General features: G+C 45.0%; 2 protein-coding genes across 2 annotated transcripts; one reads left to right on the top strand and one right to left on the bottom strand.

Moving 5' to 3' along the window:
- Nucleotides 1–7,828: 7,828 nt before the first annotated feature.
- On the bottom strand, nucleotides 7,829–8,460 carry LOC143638203 (E3 ubiquitin-protein ligase NRDP1-like). Its single transcript, XM_077105892.1, is given in 3 exon segments — nucleotides 7,829–7,981; nucleotides 8,087–8,280; nucleotides 8,283–8,460. Coding segments are annotated over 3 exon segments (525 nt in total).
- A 3,009-nt stretch (nucleotides 8,461–11,469) lies between these two features.
- On the top strand, nucleotides 11,470–12,467 carry LOC143384218 (vomeronasal type-1 receptor 4-like). The gene has a single exon (XM_076839271.2). The coding sequence runs from the start codon at nucleotides 11,511–11,513 to the stop codon at nucleotides 12,465–12,467; it is 957 nt and encodes a 318-aa protein (XP_076695386.2). The 5' UTR covers nucleotides 11,470–11,510.
- Nucleotides 12,468–12,912: the final 445 nt, after the last annotated feature.

Genomic DNA, 12,912 nt, shown 5'->3' with positions numbered 1-12,912 from the left:
AAGGACAAGAACAGAAGGTTAGATAAGGGGTCAAGGGCATGCATGCAGTTCATGGAGGAGCTGAGGATGCCTGAAAGTTGAGCACCATAGGGCTCAGGGTGTTGAGCAGAGAACATGGGGAATAGGCTGAAATGCTAGGGCTAGGAGTAGATATAGGAAAAGAGAAAAGAAGACACAGGTGATGGTGTATGCAGAAGAAGGTGTGGTGGGTGGTTCTTGTAATGTTGGGGGACAATATTGTTGAACATGAAAAATGACAAACCCCAAAATAGTATGACCTGGGAAGAGGAAGTGAAGGGGAAAGCAGCACATTGATGGCATTGATCCTTTCTCAATGCATTCTTTCCCAGTGACAGAACAATCTCTAGAAAGAAAGCCAAAGCATTGATTTTTCCCAAAATAAATCCTTTCCCAGTCACAGTACAATGGGACTCTGAAAGGAAAGAAATATTCAAATAACACTGAACCTGGACCTGTATTCTTTTCTGTGTAAAAATATTGCCCAATAAAAACAAACTTTGTTGGGGTAAAAATGGGAGTTCATAACTCACTTGAAGCTAATGTATGCTAATGTATGAAATATGATATGTCAAGAGCTCTGTAAGGTTTTGACAAACCAATAAAAAAAAAAACTTTGTAATTCTCACAAACTTGTTTCCCAAGAGCCAAACTAACCACTGACCCTAGACGCCCTCCTCATCTCATCCAGAAAGACTGACCCCAAATACCTAAGTGCCACAAACTGACAAGCTTATTAATTAAACCAACTTTCAGTGTAACCTATACAAGCATAGATTCTCCCTTCCGCTGTGGGCTCATCTTCCACAAGGAAAGTGGGTACATCATAGGGATTACTCCCTTCCTGAATAAAACTCCATTCTTGAATAAAACACTAAGCTAATCCATGAAGTTTGCATCCAGCCTGGTCCTTTTGTGCTGACAATGATAGACTAGAAGGACTGTATGGAAGCCAGGGATGAGAGGGGTTTGGTAGATATAAAGGCAACAGGATTGGAGAAATGGACATGTAGCATGAGCACTGATGGACAATGACCCTCACAGTTCTCAGTTTTTTTTCCAGCTCCGAGAATGGCTCTGGTGCACATGCTGCTCTCTGCACCTGTAGGGGACAGGGTAGCATGGTACCAGCAGGTCCAACTGCACTCAAATGAGGACCAAGCACAGGGGAGGAGAAGCAATGAACAGAGGATTGTCTGTCCAGGTACCCGATGATGGTTTGGGCCACTGGAATGCTCTGGGCCATGCTGTGGTTGGAAGTGGACATTTTTAAATGATGTCATCCTGGGTCAAATTGCCTTTCTGGGATATGCTGCAAGACTTTTTGGATGAGAAGTTCTAGTCCCTAATGACATACGATGAGCATCTTTTCTTATGTTCTTTTGCCATCTAGTTAACTCCTCTGGGCAAATTTTTGTTTAGAACATTGGCCAATTGTCATCTGGGTTGTTTTTATTCTTGTTGACTTCTAAGAGGTCTTTGTAATAAGTTTTGCATAAAAACCTTTTATCAGATATATATTTTGCAATTATTTCTCCCAGCCTCTAGCTTCTTTCTTTTATACATATGCTTTTGTTTTTGTATCTAAAAAGTCATTGACAAACCCAAAGTCACCTGAAAATTTTCTCCTATGTAGTCTCCTAGATTTTGCAAGGATTTCATTTGACATTAAAATTTATGGGGGCATTTGGATCAACTTGTTTGAAGGGTGTAAGTAATAATGGTCCAAGTGTCCATCAGGAAGAGAATGGAATAAATTTACATATGCATTCATACACTGGAATAACACTCAGCAATATGAAGAAATTAGTGCTCATACATAAGCTGAACTGATGAATCCAAAACATTACACTGAGTATCGTAACTGTGACAGGATGAGTCATGACCCCAAAGATGTGCACATCCTAATACCCAGAACCTGTGAACATATTACTTAACACAAAAGGGACTTCAAAGAGCCCTTGATACCTCGGGTGCCTATTTTGACCCTAGAGGCGGCCCATCCATCACTGACCCCACATTTCTTCCATCTAGGATACAGAGATTTTCCCAGGTGCAATTTCAGAGGCTTTCAAGCTGTTGACACAAATTCCCTATTAGCCCCACACACCCTCTTCTTGAACCACACATCACTCACTGGCCCATAGGCTCAGGCCCTCATCATGAGTTGAAAAGGTAAAATAGGGTGAGAAAAGTTACCCTTAGTGAATGAAGACTTCTGAAAATAAGTCATGTTGAGCTTGCTTCTTCAGGTGATGACAAACAACATTCAACATATGCTTATCAAAGATCAGACATCAACTCAAATATCATCCACCTGAGAAAGGTATAGAATGTGCCAGGATGTTAGGAACAGTTAGATGTTTGACAAAGGAAACCTTCATGTTTAAGGTAGAGACCACACAACCTGATTGTCAGGAGACTCAATCTTCAAGGTAGCGTGTTATCCCTTACCAAATCAGTAAAATCTAACAATGGCTCCTATACTTAGGATCCCAGTCCATCTTAAATCATATGTAGAGAGCTCAAAGCTGGGTACCTCACACATCTTTTCAGTCAAGGGTTTCTCGGAATTTATTGAGTGTAAATTCTGTAGAAAAACTTCAATAAATCTTTATCTTTGCCTTGCTTTCTTGAAGTGTTCTTCAATTTTGTGAAAAACTTGAAAACCTAAGAGTTTCCACTTAAGGTATCCCCATCTTAAGGCTTCCCTGAACCCTGCTTGTGACAAGCATGGATCCTCATAGATCCCTCCCAGCAGACCTGGTGTCAAAGACCTCAAAATAAAAAGCAGGCTTTCTAGGTCCACCTCCACAAGTTCTCCATAGCAAAGCACCAATAAGTGAAAGTCCCTGCTGGTCATGTAGAGACCCAAAGAGATTTTGTGAGGAGTTAAGGCCAACCTGTGGGTCAGCTATCTTTCATGGTGTGCTACAGGAAAGTTGGCATCTTCCATTGGGCACTTCAGCCCTGGAGCCTCCACCTCCCCTGGTGCCTCCACCTTCCCTGGTGTCATCAGGAACATTGAGGAAAATCATCTCCCTTCAGGAGCAAGCCCCCTGCTTCATGCCAACAGCCAGGTGACCATCAGCCTTCCTCACATCACTTAGGTGCAAGAATCTTATGGGAGGAACTGGTGTCCCAACCCCAGATTGTTAGCCTGGGCAGAGGGAGCATCTCCAAGGGCAGGTCAGGGGTGGTTTAGAGAGCAGAGTTTTGAGAGGAAACTCAAGTCCTGAGTTGAAACAGAGCTTGACCTACATTGCTCCATCAGGAAGAAAGGGGGCTGAGCAAGCCTCACTGCAGTAGGCCTGTCAACTTGGCCTTCAGACATGGGCCAAGATTTTACTGGGGAAGTGTGTGGGGGGGAAGGTGGGGGGGTTACAAGTGATGGAACTAAAGGGGCCTGACCATTCAACCATTCCACAGCCCTTTTTATTTGTTTGTTTTTGAGATAGGATCTCAGTAAATTGTTAAGCCTTGCTGAATTGCTGAGGCCAAGCCACTAGGATTAGAGGCACACACCTCCACACCCAGCCCCTTTCATTTGGCCAACAGGTGCCTTGTATTGAAAGAGATTTGAACAAACAAACAAACAAACAAACAAAATACCAACAGATGCCCAGTATTTTAATAGAGATTTTTTAAAAGATCAATAGAAGCCTGGTAGTTTTGAAACACAGTTTTCAAAACAATACAGAAATCCTGAAAAAAAAAATCCATAGATCTCTTAGATCATTTCACTTACCCAAAGATGCCCAGGACAAACACCAAAATATGAAACTGCAGTTTTGAGGAAAAAAACCTCAATTTTCTGCCTGTGGTAGCTGGTGAGATGGACTTTGGCAGCTCGTAGCGGTGGGCTAGAGCCCTCCCATGTTACAGCGGATCACCCCAGTTTCTTCCTCTCGCACTCTCCATTCATGAGATGTGGAAAAGTTAGGAAGCACCTCCTCAACTTCACAGAGCAACAAGAACCACCGCAGAAGACCAAACCTGACCCCTGCTTCTGCTAGAGTGCTGGGCTCAAGGTTTATATAGCACCTGGGTGAACGCTATTGGTTCAAACTTAAGCCAATCAGGGTTTGAAAACGGAAGAATGCTATTGGTTCACAGTTATGCTAATTAGGGTTTGGAAAAGCACTGTTGCTATTGGTTAGCGCTGAATGCCACTGAGGTTTGGCTTTCTTTCATTTTCTCCTGGGTCTCAGGGAGCTGGAGGTTGAAGTCAGGGAACCGCACATGTTCAGTGAGGGTTGGGGTCTGGAGCTCGCTGCTGCAGCAGTTGTTGTCACTGGGCCATGGAGCCCTGGGTGACAGGTCAGCAGTCTTGGCTTTCCGGCCATGGTCCCTCAACTCAGGCTCCTGATGGCTTGTGCTGCCCAGGACCCTGCTTTCCCCTGATTTTCAGCTCTGTCTGCAACATTCTGCTGCTGCTTCTTGGCAGAGGCTAGAAGGGCAGGGAGCGTGTCTTGGCAATCAAACCATGACAGTTTGTGTCATTCTGTATTGACACCATGCTAGCTGTGCTGCCCAGGATGGCCTGCAACCCTTGGCTCCTGGGTTGCTGGACCGAAGCTTGTACTGAGGCCAGGAATTTTTCCTCCTGAAGAAATATGTAGCCAACACCTGTAGGTTGTGAAGAATTCAAGTGGTACAGAGGACAGCAGTCAGAAAACAAGGTAGCACAAATGGGGGCAGTGGCCAAAAATGTAATCGCAAGGACTTGGCAGAAAGATCAAAAGTTCAATACCAGCCTTAGTAATTTAGGGAGACCCTTTCTCAAAATAAATAATATAGACAATCATCAGGTGTGGCTGGTTGGTGGACTTCCCTGGGTTCAATCTCAGGTAAGGGAGGCAGGGGATGCTTATTAAAGCAGAAGATCACTGAAGCACAGAATGGGGAGGCAGAACTGCAGCATTTCAACTTGAAGGTGGCCACCACATGCCCAGGTGTAGACATGGGGAATTTGAAGGATCTACAAACCTTGAGAAAAGCCTTGACTGCAGAGATGGACTTGGAAAACTTTAGTAAATAAACAGAATAGGAGAAGATCACCTTGGGAGAACATGTGGACTCAAAGAAGACGAAGACCCGGGGCCATTCTGCATTTAGAGTTTGGAAACTAGGAAAAGTCCCCTGGAAGAAACCAGCTTGCTCCTCCTGACAGTGGGACAGTGACTGGAACAAGGAGCCCAGGAGCAAGTCAGGCTCTTCCATACTCAACCTATTGCTGGGACAGCTCCTGGGTGCTGACCCTGTTCATAAAACTCACCCTTTTCCTCCTGGCACCACCTGCAACCAGCTTTCCTAAAGCACTGTCTCACAGACACTCTGGGTGACACTCTGCCCACTGGCCTAGCTATGGCACCCTGGTCTATTCCCACAGAAAGAGGGCAGCAGTGGTCCTCAGGGCACATCACGATGGGGTGGGGGACCAAGCAGTACTAAGAGGATCTGCTGTCTCTCTTCATGCTGCTTCTGAACAGGTAGGGTCCACCTTCTTCAGCTTCCCTGAGCCCTGAACCTGACACTAACAGCATTAGCCCACAATTCTGCACTGATGTCTCCTGGCTTTGATCATTGTCTGAATGGACCGCCTCTTCCTGAATCATGGTCATGGCAGCTTTACGTCAACTTGATGGGAACAGGACAGAAGGATTCTTCACCTGAGAAGAAAAGGAAAGCTAGAGAAATGTAGAACAGGAAACCTACAGTCTACAACACCACCATCAACTAGAACCATACCGTCTGCCTCAGTCAGCCTGGCAAAAAAGGTCCCACTATGTCAGGAGCCATTCTCACACATGACTGGGTGACTCCCGGTCAGGGTCTGAGACTCTCTGGCTGTGTCGGAGCTTTCCCGGCCCTCTCCTGTTGAGAGAACCTGTCCATGTGGGGGTGTAACTGACCACTGACTCTGGAGGCCCAATCACTGACCCTGACCTTAGAGTGTGGCCCCACTTCAACCTTCATTGGATGGAATTATCCCCTGAGTTTCTTGCTCCCCAATAAAAGGCTACTCCCTGGCGTGCTCGCTCTCTCTCTCTCTCTCTCTCTCTCTAACTCTCTCTCTCTAACTCTCTCTCTCTCTCTCTCTCTCTCTCTCTCTCTCTCTCTCTCTCTCTCTCTCCTGCTAGCCCTGAGTAATTCTTGCTGCCCTGCCGGGCGGTTAGAGGAGGGAAGCAGAGAGAGGAGCCGTCTCGGACCTGGTCATAGAAAAAGGTAACTGAGTCTGTGTGTTTATTTCGATCTCACTAGCTAACTTTTATGCCAAGAACCTCATTAATGAAATCATTGCGCTGGCCGCATGGTAGAACACTACCTGGAAATGTCCCTCAGCCTGACCTCTTGTGCACTCAGCCCACTGTACTAGGTTCTCATCTTTTTCTTTTTCTCTTATTTTCAGGTCCTGGGCAGGGAACCAGGGTTGCTCTACCTCTGAGCTTCAGCCTCAGCCCTTTTTCTTTCTTTCTTTTTTTTCTTTTGAGAGAGACTCTCACTAAGTTGCCTAGGTTGGCCTCCAACATGGAATCCTCCTTCCTTAGCCTCCTGAGTAGCTGGGATTTTAGGCCTGTGCCACCACACCTGGCTTCCCCTGACTTCTATCTGCCCTAGGTGCTGTTTTTCTTTTTGACTTTCCTTCTCCCTTTGGCAAATTTCATCAGTAGAAAATTTCTCCTCCAGGCCTCTCTGCTCCCTGAACCACCTGGGCACAATCAAAGGCAGCAGAGAACTGAAGTCTGTACTAGGTGACAGCAGAAATGTCTACAAGGAGTGTGTTCTCAGTACAAAAGGACCTTGAATTATTAAATCAAGGAGGTTTTAAAGGTGAGAACAGATAATAAAATAGAAAGCCATGGGTCCTGGGAACCTCCCAGTAAGGAGAGTCTCAGGGCAAAGGTCAGATGAGCCACAGGCCCCCAGGGCTGCAGGACCAAGGGGGCAGACAGGCATGGAGGGTTTAGTGCTTTCTCTTTGAGAAGGACCTGCAGAAGGACACTTAGGCCTCATGCAGCTGCCCACTGCCATCTCTCCCCCTGCACTATCCACCCCTCTAAGCCCCAGGTCCTGTGAGTCATGCTAACCCTGAGGAGTACAGATGTACCCCGCACCCTCCCTCCTCCACCCTGTCACACTCAGTCACACCCCACACTCTCTTTCTCAGGACAACATGTGACTAAGTTTAGATTACCATTTAAATGCTGTGCATGGGAAACATTGTCCTGCTGTCATGTGGTGGGGGAACAAGATAAAGGGCGGCCGTGACAACTCATATTCAGGCAGTCACAGACTTAGAGATGTGCACGATGTTATAGATGGCAGAAACCTCTGTGAAACACACACACAACAGGTGACTTGGTGAGTGATAGAAAGGGAATGTAACTATGAGTGTGTTGCTGTCTGCATTTCGAGTGTGAGTGAAGGAGCAAGGCAACTGTGAGATCCTGGGTAGGCCTGTGTGTGCCAGTGTTTGACTGAGTATGTGAGAGCTCACACCTTTGAGGCCACACATGAATTTGTGGGGTGTGTGTGTGTGTGTGTGTAAAGCATATGATGGGACATAGGACTCCACACCTGAACCTGCAAATAGAGTTTCTACTTAGTGAAACCCAAAGCTCCTCCCCTGAAAGGCTGAGCAAAGGGCTTCAGTACCCTTCAGTGCTAGAACAGCAGGGAGATGAGTGGCTCCAGCTCAGCCGAGGCATCAAGGAGACTGGGGACTCAAGGCCCAGCTACCCAGGGGATAGGGCTTTCCTGATGTCCCTCTCTTCCTGATAGCTGATCCAGATCTCTTGTATCCTCTCTACCCCATGCAAACTATGACAAGCCCTGGCTCCTGCACCATGTAATCACCCGCAGGTTGGTTCTCACAGGCCCTTGGGACAGCAGCTTGCTTGCCAGGGATGCATGTGGCCACAAAGTTCTCTAGTATGGCCTGTTCATATGTCTTGTCTCTCTAGTGTGGCCAGAATCTGAGTCCAGGATGTTCCTGTGAATTTTCAATCAGCTCATTGACAATAGAAGAAGGACAGCCACTCTCCACTAGGGCACACATTTTCACAGCCTTGGGTTCCACATTACCCTCGCCAGGGTCACTGTGGTCAGCTGCAGGGAGCCGCCCTCCAGGAACTCCTTGTATTCCACCCTCTCTTGCAGGTATGAGGGTTGGAGTTGACCCTGTGGGTTGCCCACATGTGTGCTGGATGGCTTGCTTCTTCTGTGACAGCTGCTATCTATGCTCAGAAGATGTGTCCCCAGCTCTTCCCTATGTGTCCTCTGCTGCTGTTCCACGGAGCACAGGAGCTTCATGCAGTCATGGTTTAGCAGCTCATCTGTGGGCATCTCCAGGCTGCACTGGCTTCTTAAGACTCCATAAAACATAGTAGAGAAGGCCTTGGTGCACATCCCCTGGGAGCAGGATACTGCACACTCCATACCTCATCACTGAACCCCATATCCTTCCCAGTGCTGGGGTAGGTGTCCTGTTCTCAAGTCTCCACCTTCTCCATATGCCCCTCAGCATATGCTTCAAGTGACCCATCCTGTTGGCTAATTTTATGAACCTTCTTTCCTTTGACATGATCCATTGCCAAGAAATGGATGTGATGCCACCATCAGATGTCACAAACAGGAGCACTTACCTTGGTCTACACTCTCCATACCCCTGCCTGCCTGGAGCTAAGGCCACAGAACCACAGGATAGACCCAGTTCCAGGTCCCAGCCTATTCCCAGAAGAGAAGGGACTGGGAAAGTATGGGACAGAAGCCAGAATTAGTAAGATTTGGGATCAGGAACTCTGGGAACTCAGAAGTCCAGTGAGACACACAAACCCTCTGTGAATCACTAAGAGGTCCCACCTCAGTATTTCCTGAACCTTCCATAGGAGACACTGTCAGCCTTCAGGGATCATGGAAAAGCAACAGCCTCTCCCAAACTCCTTGGCACTTATTTTGAAGTTACTAACAAGGAATAATCGCCTTAGTAATTGTCAAGAATGGAGAAACTTTTTTCAGCCTTGTCCTGGGCTCCCCAGGCCTGCACTGTCATTGCCTCTTCAGGTGTGGTGATAATTGCAGCCCCAAAGGGAAGTGAGATCACAGGAGTGGAAAACCTTTATCTCAGGGTGCAACTGCCTCCTCCCTGTGCTGCTGTCAGGACCTCACACTGAGCTCAGCTCCTTGTTCACAAGAAGCAAGGTGAGTATTTTCTATTTCCGCATCAACATCAGGAAAAGAAGTCTGAGGACGTGGGCATGTCTGCAGAGGGGTTTGCGGGTAGAAACTGATTCAGTGAAAAGGTGGACAAGAAAATGAATTAATTCCTTCACTATGAGCTCAGTAGTATAAGGAGAAGTGTCGCTGACCTGAAGCCAAGTCTTCTGGCTCTTAATGTTATTTAATAAAATACACCCTGAGGAGGTGTACAGGTGAATAATACCATTGTTAGTGGGTTTTTATTTGAAAGGAGCCTAAGGACTGAAGTTAGTCACTAATTTGTTCTTCTCATTACTGTATAAAATCATAGAGCATATTTTGAAGTGCTCTATGGCTGTTTGTAATGTCTTCCTGCCCATAGTAAAGATGACAATGGAACTGTGTCACCTCATCCTGTGCAGAGAACACTGGGACTTTTCAGAAATAAAAGTGTTGTGTTTTTTCTAACACTGCATTACCATCCACCTAGTGCAGACAGGAATTGCACCTCCCTGAACCCCATGCTGTGATGGCTGAGGGGAGACTTCTCTCCCTGATGCACACACAAGAGAAGGCTCATTGTAAGGACAGGAACTGCACAGTGGTTGCTGGAAAAAATCATCTGTGGTATTTCCCCTGGTTTAATAATATTGCATCATTAATCACAAATTCATGACAGTTTCCTCTGTTTTTCACTTCATTCAGAAAAATATTCACAAGCTCCAGCTTCTACTGACATGTCTCTTGTACTGAAAAGTCCTCCACAAATCCTGCTTCATCACTGATGGTTGCAGTAATGTAGCTGTCATGCCCAGGAGCTCTTAGCCTGATATCCGTGAGGACTCCATTTCCATCCTAAACTATTTATCAGAGATTGGTGTTTCATGTTCCATTATTCAGGACCAAATAATAATTTTGAGTATTTCCTTTAGAAATTCTACTATCCTTTATTTCTGCAATGACACAAATGAGTATTTCTGCTCTGGAATTAAATCTTTGTTTGAAAGGGATATTCTTCCATTTATTTATTTTAAATTTTAAAAGTTCATAATTTTGTAACATCGATTTTGGTTGCTTAAAAGCACTTTTTCTCGTTTAATTTTTAACATATTTTTAGAGCATTATAGTTGCACACAACACTAGGCTCATTTGACATAATTATGTAAGCATGGCTTAACATTTGCTCTCCTTCAGTACCCACTATTTTTCTTGTGCTGACCTCATCCATCTCACTCTCCATTTTCCCTGTGGAAGTAAACTGTGGATCAGTCTTGAATTCACCAACATGGACACAGGCAAATTCTGTAGGACTGCATGATCATGTGTCAGTTTGGAATTGGTAGCCTATAGGCTTTTATGTGATCTAGTAAGTGGATACCATCAGAAGCACCAATTTTAACACCCCATTGCCAGTTCATGAGATTCCTGGCCTATCTTCAAACTTTCAATCAAGGTATTTCCTAACATCTTATTTTAGATTCTGGTTGGTGTGTGCTTATACTGAGGAGTTGTTTAAATAACCATGTGGAACTTTTCCCCTCATGTTTATTATTCATTCAATGATGACTTTTGTCTTGAAATACCTTTTGAAAATGTTCACCAATTTTTCTTCTATTATGCATTCTGTAAGATGTATCAGCACTGTATACATCAAACTCACCCAGTGTGTGGCACTTGATGAGTTTAAGTCCTCATTTAATGTATCCTAACATGTCATTTCAACCATATCTTTCACATTTGTGCTGTTTAATATTCATTTTCTTACTCAAATTCTTGTTATTACAAATGTCCTATTGCTCACCTTTAAAGTTTAGGTCAGAAATGTTTTTGTATATGGTGTGAGTGGCAATTGAAGTTCTTTTTCCAATGTGACTAGCAAATATCAGTTCTTTCTGAAACTTTAAGTGTTAAATTCTTTCTATGCATTTGTTCTCACTTTTTATTGCCTCTCCCTGGTTAGCATCATCTGATGGTCAAGGCTCATTTTTCTACATGGCATACTGTTAAATCTCCCCATCAACCTGTGCATCTTGAGGGCTTTGCAATCCCACAGGTGCCTGCAATGGAAGCTACTCTTGGCATCAAACATTATTTGAACATGGAGATCTCACTATGATGCTCAGACTGGCTTTAAACTTCTGGGATCAAGTGAGTCTCCTGCTTCATCCCCACAGCTAGCAAGCAGACACAGGTGCTTCCCACTGTGCTTGGGCACAACTATTTTCAAGGAGTCTTTTTGCTCAGAGGAACAACTGTTGTCATAATGTAAAGGACATTGTGTGAATGACAAAATGGCCTCCAGGGATGTGACAATAGGCATGATGTTCTTATCACAGACTGCTGTTGGAATTCTGGGAAATTTCTCTCTGCTTTATTACTATCTAGTCCATTCCTGGAATGACTGTACTTTAAAGTCCACAGATATGATTCTCAAGCACCTGATGATAGCCAACTCCTTGGTCATTCTCTCTAAAGGAATTCCACAGACAATCACAGCTTTCGGCTTGAAATATTTTCTCAGTGATTTCGGATGCAAACTTCTTTTGTATATTCAGCGAGTGGGCAGGAGTGTGTCCATTTTCATCACCTGTCTCTTGAGCGTCTTCCAGAACATCACCATCAGCCCCATGAACTCCTGTTGGAAGGATCTCAAAGGAAAAGCTCCAAAGTACATTGGCTTCTCCATTTCCCTCTGCTGGATTGTGTACATGGTGGTGAATTCCATTTTTCCTCTCTATGTACTTAGCAAATGGAATAGCAAAAACTTGACAGATAAAAGAGATCATGGGTACTGTACTTCGGCAGGTCATGACAAAATCACAGACTCAATATATCCAGCATTGTTTGTATTTCCTGAGGTTGTCTTTTCCATGCTCATCATCTGGTCCAGTGGCTCCATGGTTCTCCTTCTGTACAGGCACAAGCAGAGGGTTCAGCACATTCACAGCATCAAAGTTTCCCCCAGAACATCCCCAGAGTCCAAAGCCACCCAGAGAATCCTTGTCCTGGTGGGCACCTTTGTGACTTTCTACACCCTCTCCTCCCTATTAAGTCTTCATATTGCTCTATTTTCCAAACCTACAGGGTGGTTGGTGAACACCAATGAGCTAATATCAGTGTGTTTTCCCATGGTCAGCCCCTTTATTCTCATGAGCCATGAAACCACTCCCTGCACTCTATCCAGGCTCTGCTTTGTCTGTATAAAAACCACAAAGACTTGCTGCTGCTGTGGAAAACACCTATTATAACAGCGACTAGGGAGACTGAGACACAAGAATCTCAAGTTGAAGGCCAGGCTCAACAATTTAGCAACACTCTGTATCAAAAATAAGGCTGAGGATGAAGCTCAGTAGCACAGCACCCATAGGATTAATATCCAGTATCAAAATATAAGTAAAATGTAGCCTAATATTACTATAAGTACATATATTGCATGCTTTTACATGATGTTTCATCATTTTTCACACTCAAAGCACCAATACAGAAATAAAGGAAGAGTCACATGACTTTCTGACCCTAAAAGGCAGTGTGGCCTTCAGCTGGTAGTGGCACCCACGTGGCTGTGGTGGAGGGGAGCAGAGCTGGTGGTTCTCACCCTATGCAGAGCATCCTACAGGCAGCAATCCTAGTTCATATTCTTGAGGGAAACAGAATGAAGTCATTCCCAGTCCTTCCTGTGCTTCAACCACCTGG

Source organism: Callospermophilus lateralis, chromosome 18 (assembly GCF_048772815.1).
Source record: "Callospermophilus lateralis isolate mCalLat2 chromosome 18, mCalLat2.hap1, whole genome shotgun sequence".
NCBI lineage: Eukaryota > Metazoa > Chordata > Mammalia > Rodentia > Sciuridae > Callospermophilus > Callospermophilus lateralis.
The sequence above is the reverse complement of the archived record's forward strand: the minus strand, read 5'-3'. Positions and strand labels throughout refer to the sequence as shown.

Bases quoted from the DNA above. Each gene is read 5' to 3' on its own strand.
- LOC143384218 (XM_076839271.2), top strand. From the start codon at position 11,511: ATGGCCTCCAGGGATGTGACAATAGGCATGATGTTCTTATCACAGACT.